This window comes from Lepidochelys kempii, chromosome 2, assembly GCF_965140265.1.
Source record: "Lepidochelys kempii isolate rLepKem1 chromosome 2, rLepKem1.hap2, whole genome shotgun sequence".
Lineage (NCBI taxonomy): Eukaryota > Metazoa > Chordata > Testudines > Cheloniidae > Lepidochelys > Lepidochelys kempii.
In genome coordinates, this window is record NC_133257.1 from 262,072,547 (window position 1) to 262,095,615 (window position 23,069).

The window sequence follows — 23,069 nt, forward strand, 5'->3', positions numbered from 1 at the left end:
TGCACAGACTTCTGACATGTTCAAAATGCATGCAAATTAGGGAAGCAAACTCAGTTAATTTGAATTGCATAAGAAAGAGAAAAGGGATATGAGCCCAGGTCTTGATATATGTTAACCTACATTAAGAATCTTACTCTTAAATGGGTTTTCCCTTCACAAACTGACCCCTCTCCACCTTAAAAATCAAACCAAAGCACGAGACTGTGCCAATCTAAAGCACATCTGATTGCTATGATATTAAGTTGGAGGGAAGACAGCATCCTGAAAATCTATGGGCCAGATTCTGATCTAAGTAACACCAGTATCAATCCAAAGTAACTCCTCTAGCTTCAGCGGAACTCAGCTCAGAATTGGGCCCTAAGACCTAAGCACCCTCTCCTACACTGGACTATGGCGACAATGTAACTTTGAAATTCAGAGCTTCATAGTCTGTTGAATCTGTGTCTGCTCTCCCCAGTCTAGTTAAACGTCCTCTAGTTTCAGCCGCATTTCCTGTGCTGCTTGCTGTACAAGCATCATAAGGAACCTTACTGCTGTGCATTTTAGGATCTTACCAATGTGCATTAAATATGACTGGAAAGGCTGTCACCATTTAAACACGCTCACTCTTTCACGATCTTATGAAACGGTAGCACATGAGGAACTGATTTCCTGCTCCCATCTCCATTAATGCTTCTGGATACAGAACTATGAGCAAAACACCGTTTGTAATGAAAGTCACCAAATGGTATTTGGTGAAATAAACCGACCACACCAGAACCAATAGACACATGAGTCATTTCACATAAACGCAGAGATTATATTCACAAAAGAAATACAATGCTAAGACCATCAAATGTAAATGAAAACAATCCTTGACAGTTTTTAGACACAATGGAAGACACTAAACTCCAGGATGTTGTGGCCTCTATTTAAAAATCAGACTGAAATACATTTTCCAGTAACTCTGTTCCCACATCTCCCAAATATATCAGAAGAGCTACAAATCAACAGCCCAGGCGCCCAAGTGGCAGAATGCCTTTAGACATGCAAATTCTGTACTTAATGAGGTCAAGGTCATTGTTGTGACATGTGCCTTTGACTGCTGTACAGCTAGTACCAACAGAAGCCTAAGTTAAAGCAGGGGTTAACCCATGTGATAGTGGTATTACAGTGTACCTATTGAGCTGATGATTTTCTATTAACATCTTTCATAATGGAAGAGTTAGCATGGACTCGGCAGTACAGTGGTGAGTTCCACCTAGATACACCTAGAACATTCAGCAGCATGGGGGTGTTCCACCTAGATACACCTAGAACATCCAGCAGCACGGGGGTGTTCTGCCTAGATACACCTAGAACATTCAGCAGCATGGGGGTGTTCCGCCTAGATACACCTAGAACATTCAGCAGCATGGGGTGTTCCGCCTAGATACACCTAGAACATTCAGCAGCATGAGGGTGTTCCGCCTAGATTCACCTAGAACATCCAGCAGCACGGGGGTGTTCCACCTAGATACACCTAGAACATTCAGCAGCATGGGGGTGTTCCGCCTAGATACACCTAGAACATTCAGCAGCATGGGGGTGTTCCACCTAGATGCACATAGAACATTCAGCAGCACGAGGGGTGTTCTACCTAGAACATTCAACAGTATGAGGGGTGTTCCATCTAGATACACCCAGAACATTCAACAGCATGGTGGGGGGTGGGGTGTTCCACCTAGATACACCCAGCACATTCAGCAGCATAACGGGCACATTCTAACTAGATACATCTGATACATTCAGCAGCACAGCAGGTGTGTTCTACCTAGATATACCAAGCACATTCAACAGCTGTGCTCCACCTAGATATTTCCAGAATTCTCAGCAGCTTAACAGGTACATTCTGCCTGGATGTGTCTCGTACATTCAGTGGCACGACAGGTGCATCACACCCGGATGTACCTGGCATCGCCAGCAGCAGGCAAGCACTGCTAACAAACGGTCTAGCATAAGTGATCTTTGCTGTGTAGAAGAAGCATAATGGAAAACATTGTGCTACTTTGATTGCTTCAGTGAAAAGGCGTGTGTTGTGTGTGGTTGATTTAAAAGGCTATGGTTGGCATTAAGGAAAAATGACCCTAACTTCATCACTGCAGATTCCTGCGGTTGTCACATCTCCCCCGAGCATCTGTGGAACTGGTGTTTGTCCCGGGGAAGAGCTGTTCCTATGAAAGCCACCCCATGAGTGGGCATTTCCTCTGTACCCACGGACACAGATCAGTGCAGCCAACAAAGGTAGCATGCAGAGGTCACTTTCGACAGCAAGCCAGGCAAAGTAGAGTTCACTGCAATGAACCACTCACTCAAGGCCCAGAGTATGGCCCTTTGCAGTTTCAGAACAGTCTCTCCCAGATGTGGACAAAAGTTTTCTTTCTGAGAGTGCTCATTTGAGAGAGAATGCCTCGCTCTAAAATCCTAATTGTGCCAAGTCTCTACCTGCAGGGGCCACCTACCCTACAGAAGCCGTATCAATATATCATGGCAGTGACCTGCAAAATCGGCATAAAACTCCTAACAGAGTGTTTTACATTTTTAAGACAACAGATTCAGATAAAGCAAGTTGGGATTGCTTTAAGCTACTAGGTGTCTGATATATTTTCCCTCCGATCATAAAGACTGGAGACTTTAAATACCTGTCCCAAAGCTCATATTCACTGTGGTTATAATCACGGTAAGGATCAATCCTTTGAGGATTTTAGTCCGTGCTGCATATATCACAATGCACAGGGGCATGTGTAGACCCCCCAATGATGCATGCTATACATTCTGCCACTCTGTTAGTGCATAGCAGAAGAAATTGGCTTGTGTCTGAGACGGCATGATCTGGGCCATCCATAGGAGTAGCATACAAAGGGCTAATTTGGTCTTCCACTGAAAAATCAAGACTATATCAGTGCCTTTTCTCTTGCACGAGCAGGAAGATGGCCACAAATGGCTGTTCTTGAACAGGCAAAACCATGTATCTCCTGTCGTACAAGGTACACGCAAGACTGACTTCCATTGGAAACAAACGTAGCATGGCTCATTCTGGCCTGGTCAGAGGGAGGCTTACCTGGGACAGTTACTGTCTAGGCACCATGAGACTCCCGGTTACAGTCTTGTCTGCGGTAATGTGCAGATTGTGCATGTAACACTCCTGTATTGAGTGTGTTCGTGCCTCCCTCTAGTGGCAGGCTTAGCAGCCCGCTACTTCCAGAGGAAAGAATTCTTTTTCAGTGTGCGTGGCAGAGGCCTGTGTTTTGTCTTGGGTTCAGTCCTCACGGATGACTATGGTGGCTGTACGTGAACACGGCCCTGGTACGTTACACACTGGGTCCAGTCACTGTTGCATGCTGATTGTGTATGTCAACTCTAGCCCCTGCTACTATGTGACAGACACATCAGATGCCCTATTGAACAAATGTTATTTATAGCTCCAGTTACCTACAACTCTGCCTAGAAGACACACACACAAACACACACACACACTACACATTTCATCTGATAGCCACACAATGGATTTTTTTTTAAACAGTGAAGATGTATATAGTCTGATTCCATCCTGGGGCACTATCATTCAATAGCCTCCTCTGCCCCAGCTCAGTGCTGCATTCCAAGGGAAATCTTTTACTTACTCCTTATGGTTTTGAGAGACAAACTAGACCTGCATATCACATGAGCACAGGTGATCAGAAGCTGAAGCTGCTGTTATCGCAGGGGGTCTGTTTAGTAATGTCCGAAAGGCTCATGATGTGGCTGGGGGTCTGGTATTTCTGTGCTGCTGCTGGACCTTGTGGGGAGGTCACTGAGCGGCATTATGTGCAGTCTTGGAACTCTAAGGGAAGGATTTTCAAAGCAACCCAGAGATCCAGCTCCCATTCACTCATGTCTAATGGGACCTGCTCACTCAAATCTCTCTCTAAGGCGTCAGGGTCACTGGTTTACTGCAGCAGGTCTGTAACCAGATACGACACTTAGGTTCCAAACCCCCAGTGCAAGTATTTGTCGGGGTGGGGTGGGGCAGGGGAGGGGAATCTATTCTTCACTGGGCTACCACCCAGTTCACTGAGCGATCATCAGCCCATACTTTGAACACAAGAGGCTCCTTTTCTTCTCCCGTTCTGCTAGGAAACTCCTCAGCTTGGCGGTGGAGAAAGTGACTACCACTTGCTGTCTGCCATCCAATCCCGTCTCCTGGAGCCATGGAGCCTGAAGGCATTCCTCTACCGATGGCCTCCCCCTAGGATAGGAAGAGAGCTAGAGCGTCAACAAGAGTCTGGATCAGAGGGAGACACGCAGTGAGAGGAAGTTAGGTAGCTGGCTAGAGAGAGAGAGAGAAGAGAGCAGTAACTGGGCCCTGCACAGGTTTGCAGGCTGGAAAGCAAACATCCTCTTACCAGGGATTTGCGCACAGCGTGCTTTGAAGAAATGTCACGGCCCCCCCGGACAGACCCGCGTAGCATCTGGTAAGTTTCACCTTCCCTTTCTTGGTGATTCTCAGAAAGTCACAGGCTACATCAGAACTGAGGGGGTAGTCGGCACTCAGCCTAACACAAAAAAGGAGGGTAAATCGACACGCGAGGGGAAAGGCCTCTTTGTAAATGCAACTGACTGTTCCCAGTTCCTTGCTGAGCACTCCTGGGAAGTGCTGGGCCAGTGCGAGGAAGCAGACCCCACCTGTGCTGTGAAGCATTGTATGGGAAGAGGAAATGGAAGACGAGATGATTTATTGGAGGAAGGGTTCATTAGAATGCTTTGTTTGCCTTTTTACTTCCTGTAGTTTTAATGTGCTCGTGCTGGCTGAGTTTTATTGGAGAGCCGAGCCATGCACGAAAGGTGGGTGTGGGTTGATTCTGTGTTGCAACATGGCCCCTTGACACCAATCCTGCTGTGCAAAGAGCCTATAAAGGCAGCCCATCGGGGAGTACTCCTTTCACCTCAGACAGTGTGGAGCCAGCATAGACAGCTTTAAACCACTCTATTTCACAACCCTCGGTTCTGGGTGTGTGGCCAGGGAGGAGGGACGTGGCTGGAATGCCACTGTACTCTGGCTATTCTGAGCTGATGCAGTAGGCCCTTAGTGCATCTCTGCTGGTGGATCTCCTTTGAAACTCTAGTGGATTTAAAGCTGCCTTCCACTGATGCAATCCACAATTACAGAAATGCAGGACTGGAAGGGACCTCCATAGGTCATCTAGTTCAGCCCCTGAACTGAGGCATGACCAAGTATTATCTAGACCATCCCTGAGAGGTGTTTGTCTAACCTGTTCTTCAAAACCTCCAATAATGGAAATTCCACAATGTCCCTGGGTAATTTGTTCTGGTGCTTAACCACTCTGACAGTTAGCAAGTTTTTTCCTGATGTAAGCAGTGTCAGGATGAGCTCCACCCTGACATCTGGTGGTGAGGTGTGGCAAGGTTACACTAATGTGCAACCTAAATCTCCCTTGCTGCAATTTAACCCATTACTTCTTGTCCTATCCTCTGTGGTTCAGGGGAACAATTTATCACCCTTCTTTTTATAGCAATCTTTTAAGTACTTGAAGACTGTTATGTCTTCACTCAGTCTTCTCTTCTACAGACTAAACAAACCCATTTTTTTCAATCTTTTCTAGACCATTAATCATTTTTGTTGCTCTCCTCTGAACTTTCTCCAATTTGTCCACATCCTTCCTGAAGAATTGGACAGAATACTTCAGATTATGCCTTATCAGTGCTGAGTAAAGGAGAAGAATTACTTCTCATGTCTTGCTTACAACACTCCTGCTAATACATAGCCCTGGTCTACACTAGGACTTTAGGTCGAATTTAGCAGCGTTAAATCGATGTAAACCTGCACCTGTCCACACGATGAAGCCCTTTTTTGACTTAAAGGGCTCTTAAAATCGATTTCCTTACTCCAACCCTGACAAGTGGATTAGCACTTAAATCGGCCTTGCTGGGTCGAATTTGGGGTACTGTGGACACAATTCGACGGTATTGGCCTCCGGGAGCTATCCCAGAGTGCTCCATTGTGACCGCTCTGGACAGCACTCTCAACTCAGATGCACTGGCCAGGTAGACAGGAAAAGAACCACGAACTTTTGAATCTCATTTCCGGAGACCCACTGGGAATTGTGGGATAGCTACCCACAGTGCAACACTCCGGAAGTCGACGCTTGCCTCGGTACGGTGGAAGCACTCTGCCGAGTTAATGCACTTAGAGCATTTTCTGTGCGGACACACACACTCGAATATATAAAAACGATTTCTAAAAAAACGACTTCTATAAATTCGACCTAATTTCGTAGTATACACATACCCATAGAATCACAGAAATGTAGGGCTGGAAGGGACCTTGAGAAGTCATCGAGTCCAGCACCCAGCACTGAGGCAGGGCCAAGAAAACCTAGACCATCCCTGATGGATGTTTGTCCAACTTGTTTTTAAAAACTTCCAAGATCTCCTGATTAAGCCACTGTGGTGTTTTACCATAATCCCTATCTCTCCTACACTTTGGGGTAGTTTGTTCTTGTCCCCTTAATGTCTCTTTAAAAAACTGCTAGCTCTCCTGAACTCTTTCCCCTTTTATTTGCTTCCCACAGGATCTTAACTACCAATTCTCTGAGTTTGCTAAAGTTTACCTTCTTGAAATCCATTATCTTTAGTCTGCTGTTTTCCTTCCTATCATTCCTTAGAATCATGAGCTCTGTCATGTCATGATCACTTTCACCCAAGCTGCCTTCCACTTTCAAATTCTCATCCAGTTCCTCCTTGTTCGTCAGAATCAAATCTAGGACAGCCTCTCCCCTAGTAGCTTTTTTCACCTTCTGCAATAAACAGTTGTCTCCAATGCATTCCAAGAATTTGCTGGATAATCTGTGCCCTGCTGTGTTATTTTCCCAACAGATGTCTGAGTAGCTGAAGTCTCCCATCACCACCGAGTCCTGCGCTTTGGACGATTTTGTTAGTTGTTTAAAAAAAGCCTCATCCAGCTCTTCTTCCCTGGTTAGTTGGTCTGTAGTAGACCCCGACCATAACATCACCCTTTGTTTTTACCCCTTTTATCCTTATCCAGAGTCTTTCAACAGGTCTGCCTCCCTCTTCTATCTCAACCTCAGTGCAAACATACACATCTTTGATATACAAGGCAACTCCTCCTCCCTTTTTTCCTGTCTGTCCTTCCTGAACAAGCTGTATCCTTCTATACCGATATTCCAGTCGTGTGAATGATCCCACCACTTTTCTGTGATGCCAATTGTGTCGTCATTGTGATTATTCACTTGTACCTCTAGTTCTTTGCAAGGCAACAACTTACATGATGAAAGCGGTGATGCCGACAGCCCAGATGTCAGTCTGCGGGAGGGCTCCTTGCTCTGACAGCAGTTCTGGAGCTACAAAGGCACAGCAGTATGAGTTGAGTTTCCTTACAAGATGGAACATTTATTCTAGCAGAAAAGCTCAGTGTGATAGTTTTAATCTTTGCTATGCTCCCAAGAGTCGAGGAAGAGAAGGTCTGTTACAGAGGACAGGTTGATGCATGACACCCCATGAATATCCTGAGTCATTTAAGAAGCCAAACAAATGGAGACCTACAAACACATCTTCAAAAAGCTTTGTCTTTACTAGGTATATATTGCAAATCTAGTGCTGTGTTCATTGCTTTTGCCCATGCAGTGACTGCATGATGAGACATTGTGCTTCACAAGGGTTGTCTCACATTTTAAATCAACCAATGTGATATTTATGAGTTACAGTCACTGAGTCAATGGAACGAGCAAGCTGGGAAGGCTGCTGTTTCCACTCAGTTCTAGCCACTGCACCAGCCAACCGCAGGCCAGGGCTAGCACACAGGCAGACTCAAAACCTTCTGAATTCCAGCATCATCCAGACCAGGAAATTCACGGTGAATTCTGGACACTGCAGAAACATCCAGTTCTATAACCTCCATTATAGCACAAGTGGGAATAATTTAAGAGAATTGAGGCCGACCTCAATTTCCTGTTAGCTGGCAACCAACGGGAGCATCTGCCAGGCAATGAATGGGAGCATCTACAAACACATCTATGAAGTGTCGCTCCCACCATTGTCCCAGTTTGACCTTCCATCTAGCAGGGGCCCGAGGCCATGCTGACGTAGCACTGACATACCGTACTCACCCATGGTTTCTACGTAGTCAATGCACCTATCCATGGTAATGACTCTGTCTGGCATGTAGAACTGCGCGTTGCCAAAGTCCAGGAGTTTAAGCAGGTTGGGTTCTGTAATTATCATGTTTTCAGACCTCAGATCCAAGTGCAGGATGTGGTGTGCGTGGAGGAACTCAACTGCACTGAGGATCTGCCATAGATAGTCTCTGACCTCCACCTCTGAATAGGATGTCCTGATAAAGGAAACAGTAAAAATCATAACTGTCCTTCCTGTGTATTTTAATGGCCTGTTCCTGTTCCACTGAAGTCAATAGGAAAATTCCCATTAAGTCCTAATAGGATCAGCACTTTTCATCAGCTTCAGATACTTCACAGTCATTAATAATTAACCCTCATGAAGCTCCACTGGGGGAAGGTAAGTAAATATTGTTATGCCTGTATTACAGATGGACACCTGAGGCTGAGAAATTAAGTGACTGGGCTGCAGAGGGCGTCAGTGGCAGAGTGGGACCAGAATGCAGCTCCTGTGGTTAGATCATGGGCTTAGCCTTCCCTTCTTACTCATTAGATGTCATCTGATCAGTTTTCAGCCATTAGGGGGAGGCTGAAGGAGAAATGGGAATAGGTGGAAAGGCTGCCTGAACCACACACAATCACCATGCCATCTATTGTACATTTACACCTTAAAGGTAGGATTTACACTCGGCCAGAACGAGCAGCCTCTTTATGGCCACTCGAGAGCTGGGATTTAACGAGAGACTGTGGGAATCAAGGCAGCGAACAGACGCATTCAAATAATTGATGCCCTTCATCTCTGGTGGTGCTCCATAGGTACTGGTTTTGTGGCTGATCCACGGAAGCCGAAGATCCAAACAAGTCTCAGGGGAGTAAAGGAGATGTATCACAAGTGTAGTACGAGATTAGACTGGGGGAAAACCTGGTGGAAGAAGATGCTCCAGAATGAAGAGGTGGGCAAAAATCCACAATACAGATGCTTCACTAGCTACACCAGCCTCAAAGAAAGCAGGTACAGTGGGATGTGTACCTTTCAGCCAAACAATGGAGTAGCTCTGGCCCCACGCACAATTCCAGGATCAGCACTAGGTGCCGTGGGCTCACGTAGGCTCCTTGCAGCTGGACTATATTTGTGTGATGAAGCTTCCTCAGGACTTGATATTCCTGGAGCACAGCCTGCTTGTCTTCTTGCCGGTAGGGGATAATTTTGGCTGCCTGCGCATTTCCGCTTAATTTTTCCCTGCACTGTCTGACGATGCTGAAACGCCCCCTGGAGCAACAAAAGCACAGGGGCAAGTTAAACTTCTCCTGCTGCTCTTGGAACAAGGTAGCCTGAGCCAGGTTCTGCCCTACCTTAGGATCAACAGCATCCTACTGCTTGTTTTGCATCCAGACCCTGGAGTGAAAACTATGATCATGCTGGGCTGGCATGAGAGACCGTAAGTCTGCACTTCCTTAAAGTGAAAGTGTATGGCTACTTTTAATGGCAGCAGCAAAAGCCTGACCTCTAGTGCCTGTGAATAATATCCGCCATGCATAGGTGTAATGATGGGTATGTTTACATGTTATGTTTGGAGCTGGGGGTGTGAAGGAGCTAGCATGCTAAAAATAGTAGTGTCTTCGGAGTATCACAAGCAGTGTCAGCATGGGCTAGCCGTGCCGAGTACAAACCTGCCTGAACTCCATGGGGACGTACTCAGCATGGCTGGCCCATGCTGCTGCTCATGGCTGCCCTACTATTCTAGCGTGTCAGCTCGATGACAGCTAGCACCAATCCGTCTCAGTGAACTGGGACTCGTCCTCGAGCTCACAAGCGTAAAGGTAGCCTAAGAGAGAATCCTTTACCAGCCCAGAGGATAGCTGGGCTGTACATTATTGGGCTTCTTAGCAAGAATCCAGTGTTTAGACCCCACATTCTGATTCAGTGTCTTTTACCTTTTAGGACACTGGCTAATTCCCAGATGTGAAATTCCTTGGGGATGGGCTAGTTCCTAAGTGTTGGAGGGGGGCCTCTACAAGGTGATGGAGACTCTTGCCCGGAGTGAGTCCTGAGTGGCCCCATCTTCTCCTCCGTCCCACCTCTTGGAAAGCCCCTCTCCTCTGCCACAGTGTGGGATACAGTAAGGACAACGAAATTCTGGGGGCCTATGGATCTGTTACAGTTGATGTCTGGCTATTGGATTTGAATTGCTATGAACCCCAGGCGCTCAATGGCAAGCTTTATCTACCTGGAAGGAGTGGGATCTGCCCTGGTTGGTGAGTACGTGTATGGAGTTAGTGAGAGACCTACACATGTCCATTTGAGCAGGGTCTGGCTCAGGATTCATTTAATGATGGCAATATCAAGTCAGACAAGAGGAGGGCAACCAAGCAATGCCCAGTATCCTGTGCTACTGGAGATGTTTTCATTAAAACAAAGTGGTAAATGGGCAGGTAACAGGTGGGTGGCCGGTAGGTTTATAAAAGTGACATTTCTGAGTTTTAGGGTCCAAACTGAAGCATTTTCCCCTGAACATTTGAGTGTTTTAACTGGGGGTTTCTGGCCTTTATACCTTTTGATCTCTGTCTGGAAGGCGTAGCTTTGCTGGGTTGGAAAAGGCTCTGCTGGTGCCATTATTTCACTCTCACCCTCTGTAGCAGCTGGGAACGTCTGCTTTGCAGATTGAAACGCTAGAGGGAAAGAGAGACATGGATGTATAAGAGAAAACAACACTAAGTTCAGTTCAAATCCTTGCTTTGTCATCCCTGGGTATCTTCTTGTCAATAGAGATGAAGACAGGCAGCTACCGTATTTCAGACGTCAGCAGGCACATTTGTGAAATGTCTCACAATAGAGGCACCAAATCACATTCTAGTGCAACGGTTCTCAAACTGTGGGTTGGGTCTAGGTTGGGCTTGCTGGAGCCCAGGGCTGAAACTGAAGCCCTGAGCCCCACCACCCAAGGACGAAGCCTGAGGGTTTCAGCCCTGCATGTTGGGACTCAGGTTACAGGCCCCCCACTTGGGACTGAAGCTCTTGGACTTCAGTTTTGTCCCCCCTCCACCGCCCGGGTCAGTGGGGCTGGGGTGGGCTCAGGCTTTGGTCCCCACTCCTGGGGTAGTGTAGTAATTTTTATGGTCAGAAGGGGGTCGCGGAACAATGAAGTTTGAGAACCCCTGTTGTAGTGCAAAGAAACACCTTCAGGATTGAACACAGGGTTACTGACACTGGAGCTGGAGGTATAATTTCCAGCTCGGGTGGACATTCACAGGTTAGCTCTGAACAAGCCAGCGCACTAAATCAGCAATGTAGCTGCCATGACACAAGCCACCCCAAGTATGTACCTAGGTCTCTGACAGGATTGCACTCAGGGCAGCCAGCTCGTCATACCGCTCATGGGCCTGCAGCTACACTTCTATGTTTAGCGTGCTAGCTCAATCAGAGCTAGCATGGGTAGGTCTACCTGAGCTGGAAATTCTACCTCCGGCCCCAGTGTAGACATGTCCCATTACGAGTTTCCTCTGGACTAGCCTATGACATAGACAGGTTAGAGGACCAGTGGACCTAATGGAAGAACTTGCTGCTCTGTCTCACTGCAAATGGCAAGCAATTAGTCTATATTAGCCTAGGCCACTGGTTCTCAACCTGCCACCTGGTCACAGCCCTCAATGAGATGGCAAGACATTGCCTGTGGACCGGTAACCTGCTTCTACTCCATGTTTCGTTTTATCAGCTGAAGCAGAATTTCTGCAGTCACTTGCCATTGGTTCTTCCTGCATATTCCTCTGGAATAGGAGCACCGTATGAAACATGATGGCACCTCCTTGGAAGCACTGTGTGTACTGGCATAAAGAAATTTGGATCATGGCTCAGGAGAGATTGTGAGATCACAGTATAAAAACGGTTGAGAATTCCTGGCCTAAGGCAAGCATATAGGGCGAGGGTTGGTAAATTACATTGAGATGGGCAAGGCTATTTCTCTGGTGTAGTGGAATCCTTTCAATTGTCCTGGTGATGTCAAGCAATTATGACGTGATTGGAATAACAGAGACTTGGTGGGATAACTCACATGACTGGAGTACTGTCATGGATGGTTATAAACTGTTCAGGAAGGACAGGCAGGGCAGAAAAGGTGGGTGAGTAGCACTGTATGTAAGGGAGCAGTATGACTGCTCAGAGCTCTGGTACGAAACTGCAGAAAAACCTGTGTCTCTGGATTAAGTTTAGAAGTGTGAGCAACAAGAGTGATGTACTGGTGGGAGTCTGCTATAGACCACTGGACCAGGGGGATGAGGTGGATGAGGCTTTCTTCCGGCAGCTCGCAGAAGCTACTTGATTGCACGCCCTGGTTCTCATGGGTGACTTTAATTTTCCTGATATCTGCTGGGAGAGCAATACAGCGGTGCACAGACAATCCAGGAAGTTTTTGGAAAGCGTAGGGGACAATTTCCTGGCGCAAGTGCTAGAGGAGCCAACTAGGGGGGGGAACTTTTCTTGACCTGTTGCTCACAAACCGGGAAGAATTAGTAGGGGAAGCAAAAGTGGATGGGAATCTGGGAGGCAGTGACCATGAGTTGGTTGAGTTCAGGATCCTGACACAGGGAAAAAAGGTAAGCAGCAGGATACGGACCCTGGACTTCAGGAAAGCAGACTTCGACTCCCTCAGGGAACGGATGGGTAGGATGCCCTGGGGGACTAACATGAAGGGGAAAGGAGTCCAGGAGAGCTGGCTGTATTTCAAGGAATCCCTGTTGAGGTTACAGGGACAAACCATCCCGATGTGTCGAAAGAATAGTAAATATGGCAGGCGACCAGCTTGGCTTAACGGTGAAATCCTAGCGGATCTTAAACATAAAAAAGAAGCTTATAAGAAGTGGAAGGCTGGACATATGACCAGGGAAGAGTATAAAAATATTGCTCGGGCATGTAGGAATGAAATCAGGAGGGCCAAATCGCACCTGGAGCTGCAGTTAGCGAGAGATGTCAAGAGTAACAAGAAGGGTTTCTTCAGGTATGTTGGCAACAAGAAGAAAGCCAAGGAAAGTGTGGGCCCCTTAATGAATGAGGGAGGCAACCTAGTGACAGAGGATGTGGAAAAAGCTAATGTACTCAATGCTTTTTTTGCCTCTGTCTTCACTAACAAGGTCAGCTCCCAGACTGCTGCGCTGGGCATCACAACATGGGGAATAGATGGCCAGCCCTCTGTGGAGAAAGAGGTGGTTAGGGTCTATTTAGAAAAGCTGGACGTGCACAAGTCCATGGGGCCGGACGAGTTGCATCCGAGGGTGCTAAAGGAATTGGCGGCTGTGATTGCAGAGCCATTGGCCATTATCTTTGAAAACTCATGGCGAACGGCGGAAGTCCCGGATGACTGGAAAAAGGCTAATGTAGTGCCAATCTTTAAAAAAGGGAAGAAGGAGGATCCTGGGAACTACAGGCCAGTCAGCCTCACCTCAGTCTCTGGAAAAATCATGGAGCAGGTCCTCAAAGAATCAATCCTGAAGCACTTACATGAGAGGAAAGTGATCAGGAACAGTCAAAATGGATTCACCAAGGGAAGGTCATGCCTGACTAATCTAATCGCCTTCTATGACGAGATAAGTGGTTCTGTGGATGAAGGGAAAGCAGTGGATGTATTGTTTCTTGACTTTAGCAAAGCTTTTGACACGGTCTCCCACAGTATTCTTGTCAGCAAGTTAAAGAAGTATGGGCTGGATGAATGCACTATAAGGTGGGTAGAAAGTTGGCTAGATTGTCGGGCTCAACAGGTAGTGATCAATGGCTCCATGTCTAGTTGGCAGCCGGTGTCAAGTGGAGTGCCCCAGGGGTCAGTCCTGGGGCCGGTTTTGTTCAATATCTTCATAAATGATCTGCAGGATGGTGTGGATTGCACGCTCAGCAAATTTGCGGATGATACTAAACTGGGAGGAGTGGTAGATACGCTAGAGGGCAGGGATAGGATACAGAGGGACCTAGACAAATTGGAGGATTGGGCCAAAAGAAATCTGATGAGGTTCAATAAGGATAAGTGCAGGGTCCTGCACTTAGGACGGAAGAACCCAATGCACAGCTGCAGACTAGGGACCGAACGGCTAGGCAGCAGTTCTGCGGAAAAGGACCTAGGGGTGACAGTGGACGAGAAGCTGGATATGAGTCAGCAGTGTGCCCTTGTTGCCAAGAAGGTCAATGGCATTTTGGGATGTATAAGTAGGGGCATAGCGAGCAGATCAAGGGATGTGATCGTCCCCCTCTATTCGACATTGGTGAGGCCTCATCTGGAGTACTGTGTCCAGTTTTGGGCCCCACACTACAAGAAGGATGTGGATAAATTGGAGAGAGTCCAGCGAAGGGCAACAAAAATGATTAGGGGTCTGGAACACATGACTTATGAGGAGAGGCTGAGGGAACTGGGATTGTTTAGTCTGCAGAAGAGAAGAATGAGGGGGGATTTGATAGCTGCTTTCAACTACCTGAGAGGTGGGTCCAGAGAGGATGGTTCTAGACTATTCTCAGTGGTAGAAGAGGACAGGACAAGGAGTAATGGTCTCAAGTTGCAGTGGGGGAGGTTTAGGTTGGATATTAGGAAAAACTTTTTCACTAGGAGGGTGGTGAAACACTGGAATGCGTTACCTAGGGAGGTGGTAGAATCTCCTTCCTTAGAAGTTTTTAAGGTCAGGCTTGACAAAGCCCTGGCTGGGATGATTTAATTGGGGATTGGTCCTGCTTTGAGCAGGGGGTTGGACTAGATGACCTTCTGAGGTCCCTTCCAACCCTGATATTCTATGATTCTATGAAACAGAATGCCAGATAGGCCATTATCTCAGTTCTCAGAGGGATGCCTTCAGCTGCTGGGAGAGTCCTTCTCATTTAATGGATTTCTTTAAAAATAAGCAACAATACAAACAAACCATTAAACTATAGAGAAAAACTATGGGATAAGTTTGACTCGCTAAGCAGAGAAATAGCCCAAAATGAACAAAGGGAATTTTACAGACGCAAACACCAATTCACATCAATGAACTACTGAGTTGTGTCTTGTAGACGGCACCAGGGCCATGGCATTTCAATGGACTTTTCACCACTTCCATAGGTGTACTATTAAGCCTACGCTTCACTCAACTGAAACACATTACTCTGATTCTGTTCCCTGGGGATCGCCAGAATTAAATGAGCATGCTGGAGCATTAAGTGATCTCACTTAAATGAGCATTAAGTGGTCTTTCCTGTACAAGTAATCTACAGTTTCAATCCCAAGATGCCAAGGCTAGGAGTTCTCACAACTCATCCTGCTGTCAGCTGAGGGACTATCTATGAACAACAGCACCTAGGATTCAAAACCCTAAAACACACTGGAGGCAATGGAGTTCCTCCAGGTTTATGCTTCATTTCCCCTGAGTGTACACACAAAGAAGGTACGATAGTGTAGATGTTCTACCACCACCCAATAGCTTACCTGTTTGGTCTTTTTCACCAATCTTTACTTTGGCCGACGGGCTGCTGTAAGGTCCCATTCCAGCTTTACTGATGCAGGCTGTCCGGAAGGCATAAACCAAGCCCCTGGAGAGATTACTGGCATAGTAGCAGCAATCAGCCATGTCAGTAACAAGGGTCTTCCATTCACCATCTTGGCCAAGCAAAGAGAGACACAGGTTAGCACTTGTTCTAGGGATTATCGGGTGTCTTTTGTGCCACCAATTACTGCTATTCTGGGAGTGCAGAAAATTGGTGGCATATTTAAACGAACCAGCTGGGGCTGAAATTATAACCTCACGTTGCCTTGTCATGTTTGAAGTGATCTCATATTTTCACTTCTGAAGCCAGATATTTTATATTAGAGCCATGCAATGCTCATTGCAGGGGGTGGCTGTGAATGCGTTTGTAGTTTCAGTTCATGTAATTTCATACCTATCCTCCCTGAGCTCCACTTTGAGATTTGAGGTTCAAACATGAACCCCAAACTCAAAGCAAAACCCTGCTCAAAAAAACGCTGTACTTTACTTAGCTTCATGATGAAAGCAAGGAAAACCGAAAACATCGCACAACTATAATTAAGAACCATAAATAAATCCCCAGAATAATTTAAACCTGGGCCCTAGATCACTCAAGGTTTGTTAGGTTGGATATTAGGAAAAACTTTTTCACTAGGAGGGTGGTGAAACACTGGAATGCGTTACCTAGGGAGGTAATCTCCTTCCTTAGAGGTTTTTAAGGTCAGGCTTGACAAAGCCCTGGCTGGGATGATTTAGTTGGGGATTGGTCCTGCTTTGAGCAGGGGGTTGGACTAGATGACCTCCTGAGGTCCCTTCCAACCCTGATATTCTATGATTCTAAGCTCAAATGACCTTTCAAGGACTCTAGTAAGGGTTTTAGATTTGTAATGGAATCCCGATCCAGATGAGTCTCATGTGATTCTGAGTTTTGTTGAGAACATTTCACATAACTCTACTTTTTATACATTCCGGTTTGCATACTGCAGTTACACATTGTGTTATATAGTATTGTTGTGTCAGCAGGGAAATGGATACACCACAGGCCCAGGGTTAGGGAACAACAGGAACAGATTTATTCAGGTATAAACCCTCATAGAGGAACAACTCCTTACCTAACTCATGACTATCCAGAATGAACTACATATGTATTCAGTGGTTCTCAAACCTATATGATTGCACCCTGCTTCTTTGTGTAGTAGTTTACACACACACCCCGTGACACAAGTACATATACTGATAAAAAAAATCAACATGCAACTCTCACTAAACATTAAAAACAGTAAGGCATTGATTCAAACAGAGCCATTTAAGTACATAGCAATGTAAATTTTAAGTGAGATACTGCTTACTGGCATCACATTCTTGTTACCAGTGTGATGGGTTTGCCTATTTTTTGGAGCACAGCAATTTCCATCCTGGGTTGGATGCTTGAAACAGCTCTCCAGAGATCCCCTTCTACCTTCAATTAAATGGGCACCCCGCGTGGTAGCAAACAGTGGCAATGACTTTGTGTAATGCTGTGCCAGCTTAACAGAAATCCGCCAGAATGCACAGCACCATCTGGAGTCCAATACACAGCATCATCCGAGGACCTGATATGATTCTGGCCGAATCAGCGTTGCTAGTTATTCATTGCTGTGGGCAAAATGTGTGCAGTATGTTCTTTTCCCCGAAAGTTTCTCATGCCCACCCCTCCCAGCAGAATACCTTCCATGCCCCCCAGTCTGAAAACCTCTGATATACACAGATCTAGAGGAAGGCACATAGGACAACTGGGCCCAACTACATTTGGGTGAAATTTTTCGGACAAAACTTTTTTCCTGACAAAAAGTGCTGAATGGTGACATCTAAATGTTTCATGAATTGATGTTGATTTTACTGAACTGTTTCAACTGAAAAGAAGCTAAAAAAATCAGAAAAGCTCAAAACATTTTATTTCAACATTTCAAAATCAAATCCGCTGACTTTTGTTCAAAACAATTTTGCCTTTCAAAATTTTATTTTGGCCATTTTTAAGCATTTTTAATTAAAAAAATGTTTTAAAATGGTCAAAATAAAACCTTTCCATTTAATTAATGCCAAAACAGTGTTTGACCTGAAATTAAATTAAATTTAGTTTACTCTACAATTCTCCCAAAATTTCAAAATTTTTTGCTTTGGGTTGACCCAAAATGATCTTTTCCCCCTGATTTTTTAGAATTGCCATGTAACCAAACATCCGTTAGTTGCACAGCTCTAGGCCCAATGTGGGTGACCTGTAGGTGCTACTGCAAGGTAAATATTTAATATTATTAGTAATAATAAAAGGAACTCAGAGAGGTCAGGCGCTAAAGGCTCTGATCCAAGGCCAGCTGAAGTAAATGGAAAGATTCCCAGTGACTTCAGTGGGCCTTGCATCAATCTCTGAATGAGTCAGGCAACCCAAATAATATATGACTAAAGGTATAATTATCTCTGAATCAAGGAGACTGTCATTGCACAGATCTTGTACAGGATACTGATGGGAAACTACGTTCTTTGGCACATGGACTGTCTTTTTATTCTGTTTGTACAGCACCTAGTACAATGAGGCCTTGATCCATGACTGGGGCTCCTTGGCACTATGATACTACTACGACTGGACAATCATGATAACAATAATGAGAAGTGGAGACTATCTAGTTCTGCTTTACCTTCGCTCTTGCACTGTACAGTATACGTAACCACGGTGTTAGATTCCACAGGTTTCCAGACCACTTGCACTCCATCCTCATATACCTCCACAATATCAGGGGCGGGGGGACTAGCCAGAACTTCTGTGAGGGAGGCACGGAAAATTAAGGATGTCATAGACAATAGACAGACATGAAGGCCTAGACCCCTCTTCCTCTAACAGATGAGTAATTTTACAGTTGTAGATTTTCTTCCATTCCAAACAGCTGATCCCTTTTGGAATGGTAAACTCTGTTTGCCTGATTTCAAACCTATCAAAAACTTGAAAGTTGGATTCAAACTAGAGTGTTATTGACTTTCCATTCCACTTAGGAGAGACTCTGAAAAAAGGAGCAGAGAGAAAGAACTCAAGGCAAACTGCAGCAAGCATGGCGGAAACAAACACATATATAAACTCCTCTATATAAGGAGCAGAGATAGGGAGGAGAGAAAAATTCCATGGAAAATATAAACACAATCTGTCAGATGCATGCTTGGTGTAAACTCCATTAACTTCAACAGACTTACATCATGGAAGAATCTGACTCAGTATATACAATGAATACAAGCTATGCATTTGCACCAACCTAGTTCTGGGAGATAGGTGAATTCTTCGTAGGTAAAAACATATTTTGGTTGTTTTCTAAAACAGAATAATCTTTGAAAAACCCAGGAGTTTGAAAAGGTATGCAATTTGAACTAGTTTTGTGAACATCAGTTTACTAACCATCACATTCTATCAGATCCGCCTATCCTTACTTCTGAATGTCACTTGCTTTAGTTTTTATAATGATCTTACTTGCTAAAAAAAAATGGTATTTGTATTTCCAGCCTCTATGTTCCAAGGTCTTCCAGTTCCAACCATCTAAATTAAGGTTTCTACACTACGGTCAATGCGTCAGCTTTCACCAAGGCACCTTGAAGCATCTGTACTATTGGGGTGTTGAGGCTAAAGTGCAAATGGAGACGGATACGTCGCCTTTGCTGCCTTCCCATCTGGAACTTTCTCTGTGAGTTCCCAGAAAATGAAGTATCCCTCAGTGGAAGAAAATCTATTATGCAACATGTCTGCTAATTCTGGATATAATCCTCGAGTGAGAGCTGTACAAACCAGGCATCTACTTCCTTGAATTACTTCCAGTTCTTACCTGCCTTCCTTATTACACAGGAGGTGGATGCTGTACCCAGGGAGTTGCTGGCCGCACATGTGTAAATACCAAAATCCTCATCCATAACCACCAATATGGTTAAAAGCTGAAAGTTTTTGAGTGTGGCTGAGATCAGTATCCTACTGCTGCTGCGAATGGGCACCCCATCTGTAAGGCAGAAGGAATAAGTCCTTAAATTCTACTGAGATGGCTAAGCCCTGGTCTACACTAGGACTTTAGGTCGAATTTAGCAGCATTAAATCGATGTAAACCTGCACAGTCCACACGATGAAGCCCTTTATTTCGACTTAAAGGGCTCTTAAAATCAATTTCTTTTCTCCACCCCTGACAAGTGGATTAGCGCTTAAATCGGCCTTGCCGGCTTGAATTTGGGGTACTGTGGACACAATTCAACGGTATTGGCCTCCGGGAGCTATCCCAGAGTGCTCCATTGTGACCGCTCTGGACAGCACTCTCAACTCAGATGCACTGGCCAGGTAGACAGGAAAAGAACCGCGAACTTTTGAATCTCATTTCCTGTTTGGCCAGCGTGGCAAGCTGCAGGTGACCATGCAGAGCTCATCAGCAGAGGTGACCATGATGGAGTCCCAGAATTGCAAAAGAGCTCCAGCATGGACCGAACGGGAGGTACGGGATCTGATCGCTGTATGGGGAGAGGAATCCGTGCTATCAGAACTCCGATCCAGTTTTCGAAATGCCAAAACCTTTGTCAAAATCTCCCAGGGCATGAAGGACAGAGGCCATAACAGGGACCTGAAGCAGTGCCGCGTGAAACTGAAGGAGCTGAGGCAAGCCTACCAGAAAACCAGAGAGGCGAACGGCCGCTCCAGGTCAGAGCCCCAAACATGCCACTTCTATGATGAGCTGCATGCCATTTTAGGGGGTTCAGCCACTACTACCCCAGCCGTGTTGTTTGACTCCTTCAATGGAGATGGAGGCAATACGGAAGCAGGTTTTGGGGATGAAGAAGATGATGATGATGATGAGGTTGTAGATAGCTCACAGCAAGCAAGCGGAGAAACCGGTTTTCCCAACAGCCAGGAACTGTTTCTCACCCTGGACCTGGAGCCAGTACCCCCCGAACCCACCCAAGGCTGCCTCCTGGACCCAGCAGGTGGAGAAGGGACCTCTGGTGAGTGTACCTTTTAAAATACTATACATGGTTTAAAAGCAAGCATGTGAAAGGATTACTTTGCCCTGGCATTCGCGGCTCTCCTGGATATATTCCCAAAGCCTTTGCAAAAGGTTTCTGGGGAGGGCAGCCTTATTGCGTCCTTCATGGTAGAACACTTTACCACTCCAGGCCAGTAACACATACTCGGAAATCATTGTACAACAAAGCATTGCAGTGTATGTTTGCTGGCGTTCAAACAACATCCGTTCTTTATCTCTCTGTGTTATCCTCAGGAGAGTGAGATATAATTCATGGTCACCTGGTTGAAATAGAGTGCTTTTCTTCAGGGGACACTCAGAGGAGCCCATTCCTGCTGGGCTGTTTGCCTGTGGCTAAACAGAAATGTTCCCCCGTTAGCCACAGGGACGGGGGAGGGTTGAGGGGGTAGCCATGCGGTGGGGGGAGGCAAAATGCGACCTTGTAACGAAAGCACATATGCTGTGTATGTCATGTTAACAGCAAGGTTTACCCTGAAAGAGTGTAGCCACTGTTTTATAAAATGTGTCTTTTTAAATACCGCTGTCCCTTTTTTTTCTCCACCAGCTGCATGTGTTTCAATGATCACAGGATCTTCTCCTTCCCAGAGGCTAGTGAAGATCAGAAAGAAAAAAAAACGCACTCGAGATGAAATGTTCTCCGAGCTCATGCTGTCCTCCCACACTGACAGAGCACAGACGAATGCATGGAGGCAAATAATGTCAGAGTGCAGGAAAGCACAAAATGACCGGGAGGAGAGGTGGCAGGCTGAAGAGAGTAAGTGGCGGGCTGAAGACAAGGCTGAAGCTCAAATGTGGCGGCAGCGTGATGAGAGGAGGCATGATTCAATGCTGAGGCTGCTGGAGGACCAAACCAGTATGCTCCAGTGTATGGTTGAGCTGCAGCAAAGGCAGCTGGAGCACAGACTGCCACTACAGCCCCTGTGTAACCAACCACCCTCCTCCCCAAGTTCCATAGCCTCCACACCCAGACGCCCAAGAACGCGGTGGGGGGGCCACTGGCCAACCAGCCACTCTGCCACAGAGGATTGCCCCAAAAAAAGAAGGCTGGCATTCAATAAATTTTAAAGTTGTAAACTTTTAAAGTGCTGTGTGGCATTTTCCTTCCCTCCTCCACCACCCCTCCTGGGCTACCTTGGTAGTCATCCCCCTATTTGTGTGATGAATGAATAAAGAATGCATGAATGTGAAGCAACAATGACTTTATTGCCTCTGCAAGCCGTGATCGAAGGGAGGAGAGGAGGGTGGTTAGCTTACAGGGAAGTAGAGTGAACCAAGGAGCGGGGGATTTCATTAAGGAGAAACAAACAGAACTTTCACACCGTAGCCTGGCCAGTCATGAAACTGGTTTTCAAAGCTTCTCTGATGCGTACGGCGCCCTCCTGTGCTCTTCTAACCGCCCTGGTGTCTGGCTGCGCGTAACCAGCAGCCAGGCAATTTGCCTCAACCTCCCATCCCGCCATAACGTCTCCCCCTTACTCTCACAGATATTGTGGAGCACACAGCAAGCAGTAATAACAGTGGGAATATTGGTTTCGCTGAGGTCTAAGCGAGTCAGTAAACTGCGCCAGCGTGCCTTTAAACGTCCAAATGCACATTCTACCACCATTCTGCACTTGCTCAGCCTGTAGTTGAACAGCTCCTGACTACTGTCCAGGCTGCCTGTGTACGGCTTCATGAGCCATGGCATTAAGGGGTAGGCTGGGTCCCCAAGGATACATATAGGCATTTCAACATCCCCAACAGTTATTTTCTGGTCTGGGAATAAAGTCCCTTCCTGCAGCTTTTGAAACAGACCAGAGTTCCTGAAGATGCGAGCGTCATGTACCTTTCCTGGCCATCCCACGTTGATGTTGGTGAAACGTCCCTTGTGATCCACCAGAGCTTGCAGCACTATTGAAAAGTACCCCTTGCGGTTTATGTACTCGGCGGCTTGGTGCTCCGGTGCCAAGATAGGGATATGGGTTCCATCTATGGCCCCACCCCAGTTAGGGAATCCCATTGCAGCAAAGCCATCCACTATGACCTGCACATTTCCCAGGGTCACTACCCTTGATATCAGCAGATCTTTTATTGTGTGGGCTACTTGCATCACAGCAGCCCCAACAGTAGATTTGCCCACTCCAAATTGATTCCCAACTGACCGGTAGCTGTCTGGCGTTGCAAGCTTCCACACGGCTATCGCCACTCGCTTCTCGACTGTGAGGGCTGCTCTCATCTTGGTATTCATGCGCTTCAGGGCAGGGGGAAAGCAAGTCACAAAGTTCCATGAAAGTGCCCTTACGCATGCGAAAGTTTCGCAGCCACTGGGAATCGTCCCAGACCTGCAACACTATGCAGTCCCACCAGTCTGTGCTTGTTTCCCGAGCCCAGAATCGGCGTTCCACAGCATGAACTGCCCCATTAGCACCATGATGCA

At 46.3% G+C, this 23,069-nt stretch overlaps 1 protein-coding gene across 1 annotated transcript in view; it reads right to left on the reverse strand.

Moving 5' to 3' along the window:
- Positions 1–23,069, reverse strand: part of OBSCN (obscurin, cytoskeletal calmodulin and titin-interacting RhoGEF) — a 291,804-nt gene continuing 268,735 nt past the window's right edge. Inside the window, exons 110-118 of the mRNA XM_073329682.1 lie at positions 19,460–19,627; positions 18,293–18,415; positions 15,584–15,754; positions 10,703–10,820; positions 9,181–9,420; positions 8,145–8,368; positions 7,304–7,379; positions 4,404–4,553; positions 1–4,246 (exon numbers count right to left, since the gene is read on the reverse strand). Coding sequence (XP_073185783.1) covers positions 4,069–4,246; positions 4,404–4,553; positions 7,304–7,379; positions 8,145–8,368; positions 9,181–9,420; positions 10,703–10,820; positions 15,584–15,754; positions 18,293–18,415; positions 19,460–19,627 — 1,448 coding nt within the window. The 3' untranslated portion in view covers positions 1–4,068. The remainder of the gene's footprint in view (positions 4,247–4,403; positions 4,554–7,303; positions 7,380–8,144; positions 8,369–9,180; positions 9,421–10,702; positions 10,821–15,583; positions 15,755–18,292; positions 18,416–19,459; positions 19,628–23,069) is intronic.